Here is a 20,019-nt window from a genome sequence, read left to right on the forward strand (position 1 = left end):
TTCAGTCTGCTCATCTCACTTAAATTCAGTTTTTTATCGCAGCAAAATGAATCTAGTGGACTGAAAAAGCAATTGATTTTACCACCAGGCTATAGTATGCTACCCAAATTTTGTTTGTATTTGAAATATTATTTATTTGTACAATGATTTATTTGTATTATGAAATAATACAAAGTCTATACTTGGCATCCATGTGATGATACAATATTGTGACCCAAAATATCCCGATACTTTGCTCTACCCCCCCCCATCCCTACTAAATACCCCTTTATACTATAATATCTTGATACCGCCCAAGCCTAATCAGTACTACTTGTACATATTGTGATTTGTGTGATGATTCATTTTTGGTTATAGAGTAACAGGGTTGAGCCAAAGACATGAAGGTGAACATGAAAACAAAGCAGGTGTTTGATTATGCAGGATTTGTAAGTTCTGAGTGTAATTTACTACCTTCAGTGGAAGTAGTAATTTTAACCTTGATATTTTGTACAAAGGTGTTTTGGAAGTGAGAAACTAAGATGGCTGCTGGAAGTAGAGAAATTTTACTGAATGTTTTCAAAATAAAGTAATTACAGTTGTGTCGATACCAATGCCAATATTGGAAATGCAGCAGTCCACATTTACTACCTAAATGATGGATAGAGTACTGAGTAGTATGCAAGTCGATGCACCGATCCAATACCAATTTTACTGCAAATCAATACTACTAGCCTCTGGCAACTACTGTTTTAGGGCAGCCAAGAATATTTGATTTCAAGTGTAAGGTTAGGAAAAACAGAGTAGTGGTGCACATCCAAAAACAGTTTAAGGCATGCCCTGGACAAAAAAAGATAGCAATAAAAAACATGAGGAAAGGTCCACACACTGTTGCTGCATTAAGTGCAATTATAAGCACATGATTTTGAGCTAATTCTCTTCCTCGGTGTAATATTAAATGGTGTAAATACCGTAACATTAGTCATTAGCTAATTGTTAAATAATAAAAGAAAGTTCTATGGCATTCATTCTTATATGTTTTATAACCTAAGCCAAGGTATACAGTAGTAATAGCAATCATTTGACCTCCATACATTCTTGATGAACAGCTTTTATTTATTATTGTTAACACAATGGTATTGGATCAGTGCTCGGAAATCACTACTTAGAGGAAACAAATTGTATAGGAACATCTCTAATAGTAATATTGTCTGTTAAAAGGCATAATGATGGAGTGAAGTGTTTTATATGTTATGAGCTGTTCTGACTTGCTCACAATATTTTTTTTTTTCCTTTGAAATGTATCATATCATTACATTTTGTATCAGCTTCTGTGAATATCTGTGATGCTATCATAGTTTCAACCCCCCTTCAGCACTGACTGTAAACAAATAACTCCATAATGTTTCATCATCCAGCTCACATTTACCAGTAGGTAATGCAGCCGCAGAATGGGCTGTAAAATAACAAAAAAATCAGCTGGAGCAAGTTGTGGAAAAGAAAATCTGTGGGAATCAAGATCCTGAGTGAGATAAACGAGTGAGTGAGATCTGACTGCTGGCATGGGAAAGCATAAGTGGCTGTGTGGGCTTTGAAATGATGACGCTCAGAGCTCTTTCCCCTGGAGAATAATGGGCTGAAATGTGGAGAGGCTGAGCACAAGGAAACGCACACAGAGCGACACACGGCTTTTCCGGAGACACACACGAGCCAGCGGTGTCTCCCATCAGTCCCTGAGCGCACACAGAATGAATATTTTTTTCAATTTGAGGGGGACGATTGTGAGGCAAATAGCAGAGGACAGAGCTGTTGCAGGTATGTTTTAAAAGATGTAGCCTAGTAGGAGATTGTGGATTTGTAGAAGTTGCCAAGACTTTGCATGCATTGATGTTGAATAATGGGAAAATATAAGATGAAATGAATAAATATCATCACATCATGTCTGTTGTTGTCTAATTCCAATGTATTGTTTTTGGAAAATGTCTATATATAGGCTATCTAATGCCATGGTAAGACAGATTTACTTGTTTTTACAGACTGATATGTAACTGTTATGGCATTCACAAGTACAGCAAAGTTGCACTTTCCACCTCTTACCACCAGATGACTCTGACTGATGAAGACACAGTGTGCATGGATCATTACTAGCATTTCACACCATTGCACTGCTTATGCAACAGTCTTATTTTGTCTGGACTTGCATCTTTACAGCACAGACAGGGTGACTTTATTTTGCAAATGGGGTGGGCTAAAATAATGACGATGCAGAATTACAGCTGCTATTGTTAGGTTTATTCATTTCACTAAAAGCCTTTTGATGAGTTTGCTGTCAGCATCAAACGGATCCTCAGTAGACACCAAATCACTGCAAACTTCTCCAGTAGATGGCGAGGCACCCATAGGTGACTTGAGCGCCCTGCTGCTGCTGCTGCTGCTGCTGCCTTGTTTGGGGGAGGAGAGGACAGCAAAGCATGGAAACCAGCAGCGCGTTTACATGATGTGCTTTTTCAATGTTATATGACAGGAGACAGCAACGGAGAGAGACATAGGAAGCGGTACTTACTGTGTTTTTGAACCCACTGTTGTGACGTTACAGTTAGAGCAGCTAAAAAACGGTTAAACGGGATTTGCGAGCTAATTAAAAAAATAAATCAAGTGGAAAATCAGCTTTTAAATCGACTGCATTGGACTAAAAATAACAGTTCATCCCTCTTCCGCGCAGCTATGTAGTTCGTCAACACCGGCAACTAAAGTTGTTGCTAGGCGACAATGAGGTCTCTCAGTATTGGCGGCGGTTCCGGGCTCGCGCATTGATATTTAAATTAACTGTCAGGTGTACGATAAATTAGAACGCCTCTGAAGGCGTGTCAGCCAATCAGCGCCGAGGACCGGGACTAGTTTTTCCTCATCAACCTAAATAACACAGCACGAGAGCTATGACAGAGTTAGCTGAGTGACATGCTGCTAGCTTGACAAACGCAGGTGTGTTGACACCACGAGGATTTACAGTGACCCGAGTGGACGCTTTATGCTAAACTCCGTCGGACTTTTGTTTGCTGACATCCCTCCCCTTCATAATTACCATTTTCCAGCGATGACAGAGCTTTTGCAGGAGCGCATTAACGGGAAACATCCTCAGTCACACTGGCAATGCAGTGTATGGAGGCTGTCAAAACCATGTTTACGATGATGGGACCTCGGTCAGACACGGGGACACAGCCAGGTAAACCAAGTTAGCGACAAGTCAACACATGTGACTTAACCTGTGTTCCTCAGGGAAACCTGACTTTACCCACAGGGGCTGTGGAGCTCATTTGTAAGTTTATTTACCTTGTGTATCCGCCTGTAATTGTGTCTCTTTAGCAACAACTTTGCTATTCAAGCTGTTTATGAAGGACTGGCAGCTGTCTTGCTCTTGTGTGAACCATTTTCTGACCTAATATTGTTGAATTTAAATGATAAGCTACCACTAAGCTTCTAAAACTGTTTTGTTGTATCTTTTTTGATATTTTATTCAGCATTTTACTAGTCCCACTAAGTCCTAAGTTCTCCTTAGGTGTCCAAAGTGTCACTTCAATATTTATACTCTGAATTGCACATGTTTAGGTTGATTAGCAGTATATGCAGCTCTGCTGACCAGGGGCGTTTTAAGGATTTGAGGTCATTGGGGGTTTAGCCAGATTCTCTGTACGCTCTGTTTGATGCTTATTAAAACAAATTGTAAGCACTGGGGAGGGAGTTATACTTTTTATTTGGCTTAGCAGAGGGACCTTCAGCATTAAATGGTCGTATTGTGTGTCATCATCAGCCACCATGTCAAATTACTGATATATATGCATGTATATATATATATATATATATATATTCTGGTCACTGATGCCACTTGCATGTTTTGGTTGATTAGTAGTATATAAAACTCTACTGAGCGGGGGCATTTTAAGGATTTGAGGACATTGGGGGCTCAGCCCAAATCTCTGTGGGGTCCTTGGAGACGGGTAATCATCCATCTTTATTTATTTATTTATTTTTAATGAACAATCTCTATTTTGATGCTTTTAATGCAATCTCGTACCTCATTTACCCTTAAAACATTTTTCTTTCCATTATAATTCTGAAATTTGAAATTAAAAATAATCATTGTCATTAGTAATTAACCCTTTGAAACCTGGAATACCATCACTTTCCTTGGGCTGCTGTCAGATGCCCATCACAAGCATTTAAACCTTGGTGCAAATTGGTGCAGTTTCTCTCAAAAACATGGGAAAAGGCAATGAAAAAACTTGATAAAAAAGTTTTAAGAAAAGAAAAAGTTTCTCAAATTGCAAGAAATTAGTAGATTTAGAAAATCATTTTTTAAAAGCTATGAAAGTTGTTTAGGGGTAAAAATGAATAAGCTAGGGGAAGATGATCTATATATGTATTCATTTATTTATTTTTATAATTACATATTTTAATTTATGGTACACAATTTTACAGTTTTCTAAGCGTTTTTTTTAGTCTTTTTTTTTTTTAAAAAAGTTATTTTTCTTTTCTTTAAAAGAAAAAAAATGTTCAGGTAATTTTACTGTACTTTTTACTAAGTTTTGGGTTATTTCTTTTTTTCTTTGCTCATTGCCTTATTTCCGTATTCTTGAAAGAAATCAAGCCAATTTGGTAAGATTTCAAAGGGTTGATATGAAGTAGAAACAGACTACTCTACAACTGCTATCACTCAAAAAAATATTGTCTAGAGTTGGAAAAATAGTTAAAATATTATAATTTATGTTAACAGCAGACTGTTTGTTATTTATGAGAGGGGGGCGGGTGGTTCAAAATGGTGGAGGCATTTCAAATATTTTTCTTAGCACTGGGGAGGAAGTTATATTTTTATGGATTTTTTTATTGTATATTTTTTACAGGGGCAGCACACAATTGAATGTAAATGAACCAGTTACCTGGCAGCTAGTTTGCATCTGTTGTCCCTGCGTAGGTGAAAAAAATAAAACCCACATTCACAGAACAGCAAGTAGCTTACATTACCAATTTGCCGTACGGGAGGCACCCTCAACATTAAATGGTAGAATTTTTTATGTGTTTTGAATACTCTCATACACTTAAACTTCAGGATTTAATTTTCAGCTTTTGACTTATGGTCATAAGGGTGAATTTTTAAAAATCTGATAACAGCTACTCTGTGGAATTGCTAAAATTATTCTAGAGACTGCTGCCACTGTTGTGCATGTTCATTTTTTCAGGAAATGGTTGTTGTTTACACATGTTGCTAATGCCGACTGTAAGCGCGCTGTGACGTGTGCGTGATGAGTATTACTCTATGTTGGATTTGTATGTGGCTGTCATGCACTCATATTCCAGTAAACTGCAGGATTTGCATTTTGCTTGAGAAATTAGCTGTTTGTTTTGGTGATAACTCCCTCCATGTTGTTTGCTCATTGCATTGGCTCCATACCTAAATTTGGTGTGAATATCCAAAAATATGGCTATTTATGGTGGAGGGAGGTTCATGCATTTAACCTCGGTCACTGAGACAGGCTCAAGGAAAAATATTTGCAGCTCTGCGGAAGATCAAGATGAAAACAAAACAAAACAAAACAAAAAAGTCACATCCCAGCCACTGTCCTGCTCAGAACAGTCCCTAAGCGTGGCATCAATTTGGCCCTCCACAAAACATACTTCAGAGGAAAAGATGTTATAATAAGTTAGTCTTGATTGTGTTTTTGTTGCTCTCACTGTGGATCTTGTGATTTATTTAGAAGCTAATTTTACCTCTGCCCTGCATGCATTTTTCTTCTTTTTATCTCGCTCCATCTGCTTTCTTTGGTCTGTATGTGCTGTATGCTTCATCCATTAAGTGGAGATAGTCTCATACCGAGAGCAGTTCTATTATTGTGGTCACTTGAAGCCGTCCCTCAGAGGCTGCAGACTCTGTATTTTTACAAGGCTCATTTTAATCTCATGGTAGACTTGCAGACATCAGCCCTTTTTTGCGTTTGATCTCGTCATCTGCTTCTCCTCAACCTCTCCTTTCCCCTAAAGTAAAGGACATATTGGGGACAATGTGTTCTTTACACTTCTGCAACGACCTCCTTTTTTTCTTGTTTTCTTCCCCTCTCCTCATCAGCACACTAATTTGTCATATCTCCACACTCTTTCCTCTGGCTTCTGAGGGCCTGTGCTTTCACTGTTAATCAGGGAGAGCATGTCTCTGGGTGCCATTAGCCCACTCAAGGCTGCCCACACTGTATTATGATGACCACACACACACACAAATCCACAGCTCTGTATCACCCTCTTATTGTTCCCTCTGGGGAAGCCTTTGAGGGGAAATCAAAGCAATCTCAACAGGATACACTCATAAATCATGTGAATGGACACGTAAAGCCATTTGTGACATAAGCTGAACAGTGATTCACACACACACACACGAATGAAGCCAATCATGCTCAGCCAGAAAGAGCATGCGTTTTTGTACATACATTGTAGGTATGGCAGAAATATCTGCGCCCTATTTCTGAAGTAATTTTCTTCGTCTTGTTTTGCTTTGTGGGAAGAAAGTGGGTTTAACACCACCTTGATAAGGGGCTGCTTCCTCCCCTCATATTAAATCCTATACTCTAGAGTGCCTTCAATAAACATAAAAGTAGACATTAGCTGCTTAACCTATCTGAAATACACTTTCCACTTTATCAGAACATACACTATAAATAATAAAACACCAGCAATCGGGCATGTGTGGTACAGTGAGCACATTAATATTAAACTGTACATTTAAATTTTGTCAGTTTAATCCTTCTCTGGTTAAAAAGCAGCACATTTCAGAGGTCTTGCAGAACTCTGAGAAGAGTTAAGCTGCAACACAGGCAGTGATTGTAATCATGTTACATCCTCGCTAAGTCTTAAAGAGGTGAATTTTTAATGAGTGTGTTTAAACTCTCTCCCTGTCTTTCTTTTGCCTCTCTCCACCCTGTCTCTCTTTCTCTCATTTCCTCTACAAGAGGCAGCCATGAGCCCTCCACGCCGATCCTCAAGCCCTCCACGCCGATCCTCAAGCCCTCCACGCCGATCTTCAAGCCCTCCACGCCGATCATCGAGTTCCCATGGTGACAGGTAATTTCCCTGAGGCGCTTCATTCCCCCACTTGTGACATAGAGTTACATGGTTGGAACACATTTGCACACATGAACGCAGTATATAGCCAGTGATGCATGCACTTGACAAAATCACATGCACACATACTGTTATGTTTATGTAGGTGGGTTGTATTTTTATATTTTTCTCTGCAGTAAAGCAAGAGTTAAAGGAACAGTTTACCCCAAAATCAAAAATACATATTTTTGCCCTTAGCTGTAGTGCTATCTATCAGTCTAGATAGGTTTGGTGTAAGTTGCCGAGTGTCAAAGATATCGGCTGTAGAGATGTCTGCCTTTTCTCCACTATAATAAAACTAGATGGCATTAGGCATGTGATGTTCAAAGTGCCAAGTATACATTTTAAAGCATCAAAAGAAAAGTCTCTTTCCAGAAATCATGACCTGTCAAGGTACGCAGACCTTGTTGTGAGCAGTTTCATGTAGGAACTATTTTCTTTCTACCGAACTCAACTGCCAATTGATCACATTCAAGGAAGCTTGCAGCTACTCGTAGATGAGAAGCTCATGCTCATGACAGCAGAGCATCACTATTAAAACATTTGATGCCACAAATGAATTTTTAATTTGGATATATTTACCATATGACTATGCATTGCACTTCTAGGAGCACAAAGGACACTCTGGGCACAGATGAAGCAGCAAAATGTCAGGCACATTGAAAGTAAATATAACCGTTTATTCTGTTTGGAATAAAAGTTTGCATTCACTTGCAGCGGCTGCTCCTCTCATCCATTGACCTGATCTGATCTCAATGGATCCACACATCAATTATCCACCCATCGTTTTACAAACTGCTGCTAAGAAAAAAAGACAAAAAAAAAAAAACTCATGGAGAGCCCTGCCTGCACTGCGTTCATGGGCTCTCAAAAACTTCCCAATTTATAAAGGGGAAACAAAATGATACAGAGGGACACACAAGCATGATAAAGTTGCTATGAGTTGCACTTGTATTCTTTGTCTTATTTTACTGTTTCAGTCCCTTACGTTCTTAGGTTTTATGTTCTTTACCTTATTTTATTGTGTTAGTTTTTAGCTCCAGTGTTTCCTCATCGGGGCCTACCGGACTGGGAGTGGTCTCTGGTCCACCATTGGGGGTGCTGTACCGTGGACTGTTTCGGCCCGGGTGGCTAGAGGGCTCGGCATCTTGGTGCGGGCACTCCTGTCCGCCCGGGTTGGGATGGTCTCTGTGGCGGCGCCCAGTGCTGGACCGTGACCTCTCTCAGTGAGGTTGGCCCCCAAAGGTAGCTTCTCCCTCGCCTCAGGTCTCAGTGCCTAGCCATGTCTCTTTAGTAACAATTGGTGTGTGTTGGTGTATGTGTGCGTGTGTGTGGGTGGTAAGGGTGGATGTTCGGGTGCCTTTGCGAATATGTGTGGGAATATCTACATGATTGTGTGTGTGTTGTTGCGTACGTCTAGGTGGGGGTGGGAGGGTCAGGCTGTCTGTATTTTTCTTGATTTTCATTAATGTTTTTCATTTCTGTTATTGTTTTTAATCTCTGTGAGGCACTTTGTGTTACTCTTTGTATGAAAAGTGCCATACAAATAAAGATTTGATTGATTGATTGATATGATGAAGTTGGTGGTTGTAGTTCTGTAGAAAGAAAATAATCCCAAAATCCTGAATCGGGTCATGATTCCTGGAGAGTGATGTTGCTGTTGACTTTTTCAAATGTGTTATTTGGTGCTTTTAGGACCAAAGCTGAGTGCTATCTAGTTTCATTATATACTGTATATAATATAACCCTCTGCAACTCGAACCAAAGCGATTTAGATTGATACATGGCAGTACAGAGAAGACAGAGAATATGCATATTTGATTTTGGGGTGAACTGTCCCTTTAAGTGTCCTATTTGATGGCGGAAAGTTCACTCGTTTCTTCTTGAATAATGAATATAATTGTAGTTCATTTTATTTTGTTAAATAATACATGACGCGTGAAAGAGGACAGTTACATTGAATCATCTGGTTTAGACTTTCATGCATGACTTGCTTTCATTCACAGAATCAGCTCCACACTTAACACTTTTTTCACAAATGAAATCATTTATGTTTCAGCTGTTTCTCAGCTGTTTGACACTGTAGACAGAACATTGTTAGAAGTTCAACTAGAATCTTCATTCAAGTGTTCAGAGTACTCAGTTGGCCCACAATAAAAATGTTATCAGTTGTTCTTACTGCATCATCCTCAATATATGCATGTTCACTTGGAATTAGTATTTGTGGAACAGATCAATAGACCTCTTCTTTCTTTGCTGTAGGTTTTTTTACACATTTTATTGCCCTCGATGAATAAATTGGCATCTGGGGATTTCAGTGCAACATATAGTCCCCATGAACGTTGATTGATTTGACTTTAGTGTTCTTATTCATTATGCAACCCTGTAATTGCCTATAGACTTCCAAGAACACTCAATTCTCTTCTCAGTAATGGACTTTTAAATGATTGCATGTGTAATAAAGATCGCAGGTGCTTTATTGTTGCATCTGTTAACTTGGAAAATTGTGCTAAAATGTCACCATGAGAATGTAACACGCTCTCAAGCTGTCATGTTGATGAGAAGACGCTGTTGTCTTCTCGTCCCGCAGGCCCCCCACTGAGACCCTGCAGAGGAACAACAGCAGCAACTCTGGTGTTATTCTGGACATCTCGGCCCTCAAGATGGCGGAAGTGGACACCGAGGTTCCTCCTCTTCCACCTCGCTATCGCTTCAGGGACCTGCTCCTGGGGGACCAGACATTTCAGAATGATGACAGGTAGCATGAAAAACACAGTTTACATGCAGTGTATGAAAGTCTGCTCAGGGATATTCTTGGCGGGGACTTAGTGTTTGTTTGTGTTTGTGCGTGCAAACACCTAATTTATGTTCAGATCTCCCCGGATACTTCAAACACTGCTTTCAACTGTTTATTATATTCCACACATCCCAGGAGTTACTTTGTGCTGAATGTTGTACTTTATATTGCTATACACACATTCCCCCGAGCTGCCTCATCTGCTTCATTTACTGTTTTCCTACATTTCCCAGAATGACTGCTCATGACAACCCCCTGGAGATGTGGCGTGACTTGTATTCAGCTGCTGTTTTTTTTGTGTAGGTGGGTAGAACTGTGGAAATAGAAACAGAGAGAGGTTTTTTTGTAGTGATAAAAGTTGGAGTCTTGCAACTTGCACAGATCTTGTGGCTGTGGAATATTTGGTGTACTGTTAGAAAGAAATAGTTCTCTCTGTCTGTGTGAATTTGACCTTGTTTAATTGTCACCTTGGCACAGTTTAGGAAATAGTGAGAGAAATACAAGGCATATTACAAATAGTGTTAATATGGTCTGACTGCTTAGAGTATATTTTTTCAGGTTGCATTTTCCACTCTGAACGGAGCATGAAATAGCTTTTTCTGACTGGTGCTACAGTCACTAGAGTGCTGGAGTGTTTGGGAGTCTCCTAAGAGTAAAATGATTGCTGCGGTTGGACAGGCAGACCAACAGATGCTGTTTGCTACCCAAGAGGGGGAGAATTAGCCGAGCATCAGCCCTGGCCAAGTGCTTCGGAGCTCTCCATGGTGCTGAAATAAAGCCATCACTGAGCGATCAGCAGACACTTCAATACTGGCGTACAAAGAGCAAATTAAGAGCGCTGCTTGATAGTTTTCCTGTTGCTTTGCCACTAAAGCTAGCATGAGATTCATTACTTGAACTTTATCACAATGTCAAATCTACTTTGTTCTTGTTAAAGGGACAGTTCACCCCAAATAAAAAAAATGTATTTTTCCTTTTATTTTTCCTGTAGTGCTATTTATCAGTCTAGATTGTTTTGGTGTGAGTTGCTGAGTGTTGGAGATATCAGCTGTATAAATGTCTGCCCTCTCTCATATTTAATGGAATTAAATGGCACTTGTCTTGTGTCTGAGAAAAACTCAACAGCAATGCCTTTGTCCAGAAATCATGACCCAGTTACCCAAGATAATCCACAGACCTTATGAGAGTGCCTACTATTGTTGCAGATGCTCAGCGTGTTGCAGTACTAGTAAGAACAGGTTGGCATGATAAATTAGGCCCATAGCAAAGTCTGTAAGTGTATACTTCAAATAAATTTGTTTTTTGACACATTCCTGAGTCAGAATGGACCCGCGACCAACTTTTGAAACATGACCCATCTGTTGGGAATCACTGATCTAAAATGATAAATAGCACTACAGGTAAGAGACAAAATGTGTAATTATGATTTTGGGTTTAGCTGTCTCTTTAAGACTGCTGTTTGCTGTTATAGTCCCTTAATTTTGGCAGCCACCTGGACCCTGAAGGCATTTGACATATTAGACAGGGTTGATTTATCATCAGCTGTTGCCTTGAGGACCAAGGTTGGCGTGCTTCTTTTTTAGAGAAACTGAAGAAAGACAAAAGAAAAGGCAGCAGTCTCGCCTCAACTGAAAGGGTCAGTTCAGGTGAGTCCTGTTACTTCCACTACAGTAGCTGTTGTTTTTCCTTACATACATGTAGAAATTTTAGTGTTATAACCTGTGAATCCTGTTTCTTGTAACGCACAGAACTGACAGTATTAATACACCCTTTTACTTCGAACCTTGCTTGGTGTCTTTTACTAGAGAATCAGGGTTACATGAATGAATAAACGTTTTTAAATTGTTTGTGTATCAGGCCCAGCCTTTAGTGGCCCAGCTGATTAAAAGTTGACACTTGACAGACTGGTCATTGTGTGTGTTATCTCTCGACTCCAGGCTTTGGTTGTCCACAGCAACAGCAGCCATTTTTCAACAATGTGTCGATCAACTTCAGTGGCTTTTGTGTTTTGCAATTAGCTTATTGATCTGCATCTTGTTTTAATGGACACTGAAAATCATTTTAAACCAGGATTTTTGTGTGAAAGTAAATCAAACTCTCAGTTTTGCCATTATCTTTTCTCTCTCTCTGTCTCTCCATCTATCTGCTCACTCGCTCTCTGTCTCCCGGGCTCCTGCAGTAAATTGCTGTCAGTATGTTTTATATCAATGCAAGCCCTTTTGTCTTCACATAACATTTCGAGCAGCCGCTCGCTGTTTGACCATATCCCCCCACACGCTGGTCTGTGTGCTTTCCCAGGGGATGTTGTGATTTTCCGGTATTCGACAAAAGATCTTAATGGCTTTGTTTTCCTTGCTTCATGCCATTTTTTTCAGTGCTGTTTATATAACAAATAGGTTTAAGCCAAAGACACGTAAAGCAACATTGACATACAGTATAAATGACACTTCAAAGTAATTACATGGAAATACAGTCGACAAAGAGTAACATTTCTCTTCTGACAGACTGTCACGTATGCTGCGTCCTGTAGACCTCAAGATGCTGTGTTTATGCGCGTTTGTGTGCATGTTTCATCCAGCAGGTCCCCTGTGAATTGTTTTGCTGATCACTATTCAATTTTAAAGGGTAATTAGGGTCTGTTGCCGGGCTACCGACACATGTAATCCTGAGCCTGTAAGTGTGTTTGCATCCACTTGTGTGTGTGTGTGTGTGTGTGTGTGTGTGTGTGTGTGTGTGTGTGTGTGTGTGTTGTCTTGAGCTATATACAGTAGTTCACAAATCCAGACATGAAAATCACAACATCCTTTGTTTCTGCAAAACAAATAACAGCTGTAAACTGCTTGGTACACACACCTCTGTCCAATGTGTGTTATGAAATGAGTGAAGATGTAAAAGAAGTAACCGTTCTTGACAGTAGGTTATGGAGCTGTTCTCTAATTGCTTGTTCCCGAGCTTTAGAGTGGAAACAGAAGCCAATGACGTCACGTGGCTTTGGAAATGCTCTGCTGTATTTCTTGGTTGATGATTCTTTGCATGCCATGCGATTGCTCACGGTTTGTGATGTTGATTATTTCCTATGCTGATGCCTCGTCGAGTGTAAAGCCTGAAAACAAATTAACCCCCAGAGGAAGAGTCAGACCCCCCCTTCTTTCCCCTCCTTGCCCCGATGGCCTTTTGCATCTGTTTTATGCATCTGTCATAGTGGGCAATGAGAGTAGAAGGCAGTGGGTGGAAAGACTCAGGCAGTGATAACTCACTAGACATAATAACATTCCTAGAAGGGAGTCCTGTTAGACAACAGTGAGAGCAGCCAAATGTGCAAACAGGTTTTAAAAAAAGACAGTTTTTTCTTGTCATCCAAAACATTAAAGTTTTTAAGGTCCTTTGCATGAAGAATGCATATCCACAGATGTGATTGTAGAAAGTCAAACTTGAGCAACGAAAGAGCTGTGCAAAAACAAATGTTTACAGCCACCCATCCTGACACCTTTTTGTTTTCACTTCCACAAAGGAGTGGGCGATATGGATAAAGTCTTCCGTCATGGTGTATGTATTTATTTTTATATTGCTGTACTTCGATGATATGAATGTTCAGGAAAATCAATTGAGGAACTGTTTATAGACAAAATATCCAGACAGGAATCTCACAATGCAGCAAATGAAAAAACAGATGCATTGAGGCACATCTGTAGAGAAACTCCATGTGTTATGTTTTTTTTTTTTTGTTTGTTTTAGTCTTGTCTGTCTCTCAATGACCTGTGCTGTAAAATATAATTTATAGAACTTGATTTATTTATTCAAGCACTTTTTAAGTGTGTGTTTTGAAAAGTGATAAAGTTTTACTTCCTTAATTCATGACATTAGGCCTTTTTGGAACAGTGAACTTTCTCATAGCTCTAAGAGACCCTGTTTTGTATGTCTGGGCCACAAAAACTAGGAACAATCATGGTTCTTAAGAACACCATTTTGTAGCTTCTTTTTCAGAGTGACTGATTCATGCTGTAAGTTTACGTTGATTTAACGTTTACAGCAAATGCAGCAACACCGCTCACATTTTTAAAACCCAGTCAGCTGTGTAAACACAAACAACAGGTTGAAAAAAGAAATAAAACACGGACAACTGGACTGACAGTAAAGTGCAGGCTTTACGGAGCACAAGTTGCTTAAGTGGTGATGTTGCTATACCAACCACCGGCCAGTTTACAGTGTGTCACTGCAGAGTCCATAGTAGTGGTGTGAATGCAAATGAAAGGAAAGCCGCTGAAGGTGTATAGTTCCCAGCAGCCAGCTTCTCTTAGAAATTCCCCTAAACTGAAGAAGCTCTATGCGAAATTCAGAGAAATACATTACCTCATGATGCTAACTCCATAAACAATGGCAACAATACTGACAGAGCCAACAGTGTTAACTGGAGGATTGGTGGGGACACACACGGAGGCTGCGTGACTTCATTCTCTGCTCAGGCAGCTATTACTCCACTATATCTTTACCAAGCAAATAGCAGTTTGATGCTTCATTAAAGCTCTGAATGACGCATACAGAACCTTTAAATCCTGTCAGTGATTTGCCACGTTATTCACTTTGGTCTAGTACAGTCAGTGCTTTACTTTTTTGCTAGAGACAGCCCCCATCAGAAATTGCACTTTATGAGCAGTTCAAATGAAGGGCAATATTCCTTTCTCATATGAAAAAAAAAAGTAACATTTGAGCAAATCTTAAAGGCCAAAGTACTTAAAACTAATGCAGTATTTCACAAGAAAGAAAAAAAGATAAGAGAAAGGTCTGAAAAATACACACTGCAATATTGTGTAGCAGAATTATATTGTTCTCTTATTTCCCAATGTGGTAATAATCTCTGTGGTAAAATTTCTACTGGTTGACTTTTTTTTATATAGTCTCACTGTATTGTCATTAACATCACAATACTACTTCCAAATACATAGTTTAGATTGATGTGGCTAAACTGGGGATTTGTTTACAACATTTTGTTTTAATATTGCTTTGCAACAACTGACTGGTTTTTGTGTGTTTTTACACATTTTTATAAGTTTCTCAGTGTGTCTCTCCAATAGTATTAAGTCGATAAGCCCTTCTGTGCTGTCAGAGTCTGTGTGTCCTCATATTTCTGCTCATGTGTTTGTGTCTGTGGTGACGATGTGGGCGTGCAGTGTGGATGTGTGTGAGAGTGGGGGGGTCTCCCTCCTGAGCTGTCATTATCTTCAGGGTTGGGTGTAAGAGGGCCGTAATTACGGCTCAGCTGTGTGGGTGCTGAAGAGGAGCAATCACGCTGAAGTCATGAAGTCTGACAAGCGATTGGTCTGTGAGTGTGTGTGTCGGTATTGTCTGTGCAGGTGCATGCCTGTGCTCTCAGTGTGCACACAGCGGTGTGTGCACCTGTGAGTGTCTGATTATACATCCCAGTGTGTGTGTGGGCTTATTTCTCAGTCTGTCAGCCAGTGGAGGGGGGCCAGCCTCAGTCAACGTCAGAAATAGAAACAAGCCACCCAACACTTTTATATACACGCCGACTGGGTTGAAATAAAAACGAGCAGCAGGAAGAAAATTGGTTCAGTCTATCCTTCTTTCGCGTGTCTAATCTCGTTTGGGGGTTTTTCTACCCTAACAAGCTGGATGCTGATGGGAGTAATGTCAACAGAGCGAGTGGTGTTAATTGGTCACTGAATCAACTCTTAGCGTGTCGTAGTGAGTCACATAGTGGCACTTTGAATGGTGACCCAGCACTGACGCATGTTCTGCTGTCGAGCAACAGCTAGTCCCAGACACGGACCATTCACTCGTTGCTGTGAAAGTGTTTGATCTGTAATATGACAGATTTACAGCAGCAAGAGAGGGCTTGCTTTTAGCCCAATAATCATCTTTTTCTGATATTTTTTTTATAAACTCAAGTTGTTGATGTTAAACTTTCTGAAACCACAGATTTTCTTGACAAAATATATCTGTTACATCGTGTTTTGACATGAGGACAGGGGCGGCATCTCTCAGAGGCCTCGTATAGATTTTTTTCTGTCCGGGCAGATATCACAAAACCAAACTGGAATAAAGTGACAACAATTGTACACTGACGCTGCCAGCAGCTGTTTGTTTGCACTGATTCTGTGTCAGAAGCGACTGCTGGGATTTGATGCTTGGCTGATTTCCATCTGAGTTTAGGAGGCTGATGATAAGATAGAGAACAAAGACAAAGAGGCAGATGAGGAGCAGAAGGAAAACAAAATCCCAGAGGAAGAGAAAGAGAAAGAGGACGATGACAGATAGAAGATGGTGGAGAAGGAACCTGAGAGATCGGGGGCTGACTGATGCGTGTCACTGATATGAGGAGGATGATTAGCTTCAATAAGTCATGGAGGACTGAGTGCTCACAGGCTGTGTTCACACTGCAGGCCCTCGTGCTCCGTGCAAAACTTCTGCTCATTTGCATACAGGATGGTAGCTTAGTTTTTGCTGCTCTCTGTTTTTGCAGGTATCAGAAATATAAAGATGTTGCCTCCTGTGTTTCTTGAGCAGAATCACGGTGGGGTTTACTCAAAAATCATCAATCAATCAAGTACTTTATGATATCAATTTACACATTTCTAATTTCAAACTATAGATACAATAACAAAGTTGTTTGTTTTTTTGTTTTTAAATTTAGAGATTTGAAGAGCTTGGTCTCATGCAACACATAACAGTGAAACAACTGCTTTATTTGCTTCATTTGTAAGTTACATTGGAATTATAATATACTTTTCCATCTTGTGCCACATTTTGATATTATAATATAAATTGTGGTGGTAATATTTTCACACACATCATTACCCAGTTTTTATTCATGATGCAGTGTGTGAATTTCAATTTTGACTCAATGAAGTGTCTCTCTTTAAGGGATACTTTACTGATTTTCATTTTTGTTGAATAACAATGTAGGGAGAATGTGTAAATGAACCATGGGAAAGTGCCCTCCATCTTACCAGCACCCACCTCCCTGCTCAAATTTTTGATGGCTCCAGGGCTGTTTCTTGAATTATAGATTGCACTTACGCATTTTCAAACCAGAGAGAGAGATGCTTCATTCTCTCAAACTGCAGTCAAAGAGTAAAACAAGGTAGTGCTGATCAAAAATAAACCACTACAGATTGCATAGCCTCATTGTCATACACCTGCCACCAAGTACGCAAAGAGTACGGAGGTGGATCGAGAGAGACCCCCCTCCCAGCACCTTCTCTCAAACTCAGAAAATAAACTACAGATTGTACCACCAATAGTACCAATAGATTCGTATCAAGAGAGACCCGCCTCTGTCTTTCTCAGACTCACATCAAATTGTAAAACTAGGCATTGCTTTATTTCCATCCATATTTTAGTGCACTGTTTGCCTGTAATAGAAGAATTTGTGAACAATAAGTCGATGCTTTACCATTTCCTGGATTATAAAAACAAACACTTTTTACCTTAACGTTAAACTGTAATACTATCCCATTTGTTACCAGCTGCCTGCCATAGTTTTTCTTGTGTCTGAACAGATGAGCTTGTATTACATTACCTACCAGTCGGAGCGTTTATTTGTGTGGTGGGGAGCAGTGCATTCTGGTAGTTGTAGGTTTTCTACCTCTTGAGGAAAAGCAAATGCCTCAGCCCTTTTCCTCTGTTTTCTCTGGTCATTTATTAATTTAAAAAGTTTTCTTACTACTGCAAAGACTGCTTAGTTTATGAGAAGACCATCTCTGAGTGAGATTGCTATTTTGCCTCCTCATTATAGTTGTGTCTGATACTCCTCTTTAATAGGACTGGTTCATCGGACTTGCTTTGAGCACTGAAATTATTGTGTGTGCAAGTTGAAGATTAACCTAAAAGATTTAAAGACAATTTGTCTGGAATAACACCTACATCTCAGTTGTAAGAGGGACAATAACTTGGACATTAGAGCCCTACAGTTCCCCGATGTCATCTCAATAAAAAGTCTGACGTACTTGAAAGGCTGAGTGTTGTTGCTGGTGACATGCACGGTTCCGCTTAGCAACTGGAGCTTGCAATTTAGACCATAGGTGGTATTAGTCACCACCAACAGCACAGAGTGGGTGGGCGACACTTGAGGGCCGCTAGACTTGTTCTCATCAGCCGCAGAGTGGCTGTGTGTCTTTTGGCATATTGTCCATTTAAGAATTAGCGTTGTTATCACGGTGAAGCAGAGGCCCCGAACCTGTTGTCCACACTTTGTCTGTATTGTCACATTCTCTGGGGGGCTGTTTTTCTCAGGATTTGTGCAGCCAGTGAGCTGAGACTGGAATGTGAACATGTAAACGGTGAATATGAGGAAGAGCTGAGGCATTGCATTCCTGAAAAGCTCAATTTGGACAATTTCTGCTCCGATTTATTTTCCCTTAACACAGTGGCGGTATTAGTGAAAGTAGCACAGCGTGCTTAAGCTCTGCAAAATGAGCGTGCATCTCTCCTAAAGCGCTTTTATTGGTGTTCTTATGAAACCATTTGGAACATTACAGTGGCTGAGTGCACAGTCTCAGAGGGGTAGCTCAAATGGGATGTACAATTAAAGGTAGGCTGCCAAGAGAGATTAATAGGGGGTTGCTGGGAGAAAAATAAGATGTCTTTTACTGTTAGGATTTTGTTTTTCTTCTGGGCCACTTCATCATCGTGCCTGGAAGTCTCAGGTGCATTTGCCGTGTCACCCTCATGCTTTGTCTTGCCAGCTTAATCAGCATCAGTGGGGTTAGCGTGTCAGCCTTCAGCAGGAAGCTGTGATGATGAGGCATTTGGATGAGGGGGGGCTCCAGTGTTGTGGGTGAGTGCTGAGACATACAGCGTCACGAAGAGGATTATTCAGGAATCGCAGGGCACAGTTTCTTCCACTAGTTCGGAGATTCAGTCAAATATGCAAGGTCTGAATACTGAAGCTGCATTTGAATTGCAAAACATTTCCTTGGTTTTGTAAACAGTTACAGTTTTTGCCTCGACTATAATCAACTTAAATACCAACAAATCACATCAGTGGCTCTTATTTGCATTTGTACGGTTGTCAAAGATGTGAGGTGATTTATCTGTGTTGCTGTTCTTATTTAGCTGTTATTTTTTTTGCCTGGCTCTGGGTAATCAGGAAAACGATTCATCATCAATATAGCCCCTGTGGTTCACTGATCATGGTTTTAAGAGCAGAGTGGCAGCCGTGCAGAGATTTTGATTTTTTTTTTTAATCTATTGTCTTTTTATTTCGACACTATCTGGCAGTAATGTCTTTGTTTGTTCAAATACAAACTTTGTCATATAATAACAGCTATAACTATAAAGCACGCTTCATTTGTTAGTGATATTTGTTTATATTTCTGTTTGTACATCTCAGCACATTTAAAGACATTGTTACAATATTGTCACACAATGAACTCTGATCAGCTGTAAGTGTTGTTGGCATATTTCTCTTTTGTAGTTTTTGTAGTCGTTAAAATTCCTTTAAAGTAGAGGTAGACAATTTACTCTAGCTATGACATTTGATTAGATTTTATTGATACCAGTGTCATTATGGATTTTACTTATTGATCCCATTCTTTCAGTTCTCTTGTAGATTCCTGGTCAATTTTCTGTGTGAAGTAAAAGAAAAAAGAAAGCGGCATGGATTTTTAGCATCAACGCAACAGTTTTATCATCTCTGCGTCTGAACACAGTAAAGAAATGAAGAAAAAAGGCATGTATGTGACTCGGTTTGTCATTATCTAAAATGGATGAAATGAGAGAATATTTGGACAGTATCCCATCTACAAAGCCTGTGCGGCGCTGGTGTTATTTATCATAGGATGTTTACTCTCAGTAATGAAGGTGCTGCTCGGTTGGGAGGCAGCTGCACTCGTACATGATGTTGGACACGTTAGCTGTGGAATTGAAGCCTATGTTGCACTGAGAGATGTTTCCTCCCTTACTTGAAACTATCATTTTACAGACATTAAAACCTGATTTTGTATCAGGTTGTAAACATGTTAATTTCGACAGTAAAGTTGGACATTTAACATGGGTGTGTATGGGGATTGACTGTTGTGGAGGCCTCAGGTGGCCTTTTGAGGAACTTTAGTTTTTGGCACTTTCATGTTGGCTTTATT

The 20,019-nt window shown here is 39.9% G+C and overlaps 1 protein-coding gene across 11 annotated transcripts in view; it reads left to right on the plus strand.

The window, feature by feature from the left end:
• Window positions 1–1,663: 1,663 nt before the first annotated feature.
• The window catches only part of kcnt1b (potassium sodium-activated channel subfamily T member 1b), a 123,334-nt gene continuing 104,978 nt past the window's right edge, over window positions 1,664–20,019 (plus strand). For 3 of the 11 annotated variants that reach the window (XM_088076472.1, XM_088076478.1, XM_088076482.1), the window contains exons 1-3: window positions 2,463–3,202; window positions 6,972–7,083; window positions 9,713–9,880. In XM_088076472.1, the coding sequence (XP_087932598.1) occupies window positions 3,130–3,202; window positions 6,972–7,083; window positions 9,713–9,880 (353 nt within the window). In that variant the 5' untranslated portion in view covers window positions 2,463–3,129. Of the gene's footprint in view, window positions 1,795–2,461; window positions 3,203–6,971; window positions 7,084–9,712; window positions 9,881–20,019 lie in introns of those variants that run through there. The other 8 variants (XM_088076468.1, XM_088076475.1, XM_088076481.1 and 5 more) reach the window with 4 other exon arrangements.

This window comes from Plectropomus leopardus, chromosome 4 (assembly GCF_026936395.1).
Source record: "Plectropomus leopardus strain MGB_pleo_1.0 chromosome 4, ASM2693639v1, whole genome shotgun sequence".
Lineage (NCBI taxonomy): Eukaryota > Metazoa > Chordata > Actinopteri > Perciformes > Serranidae > Plectropomus > Plectropomus leopardus.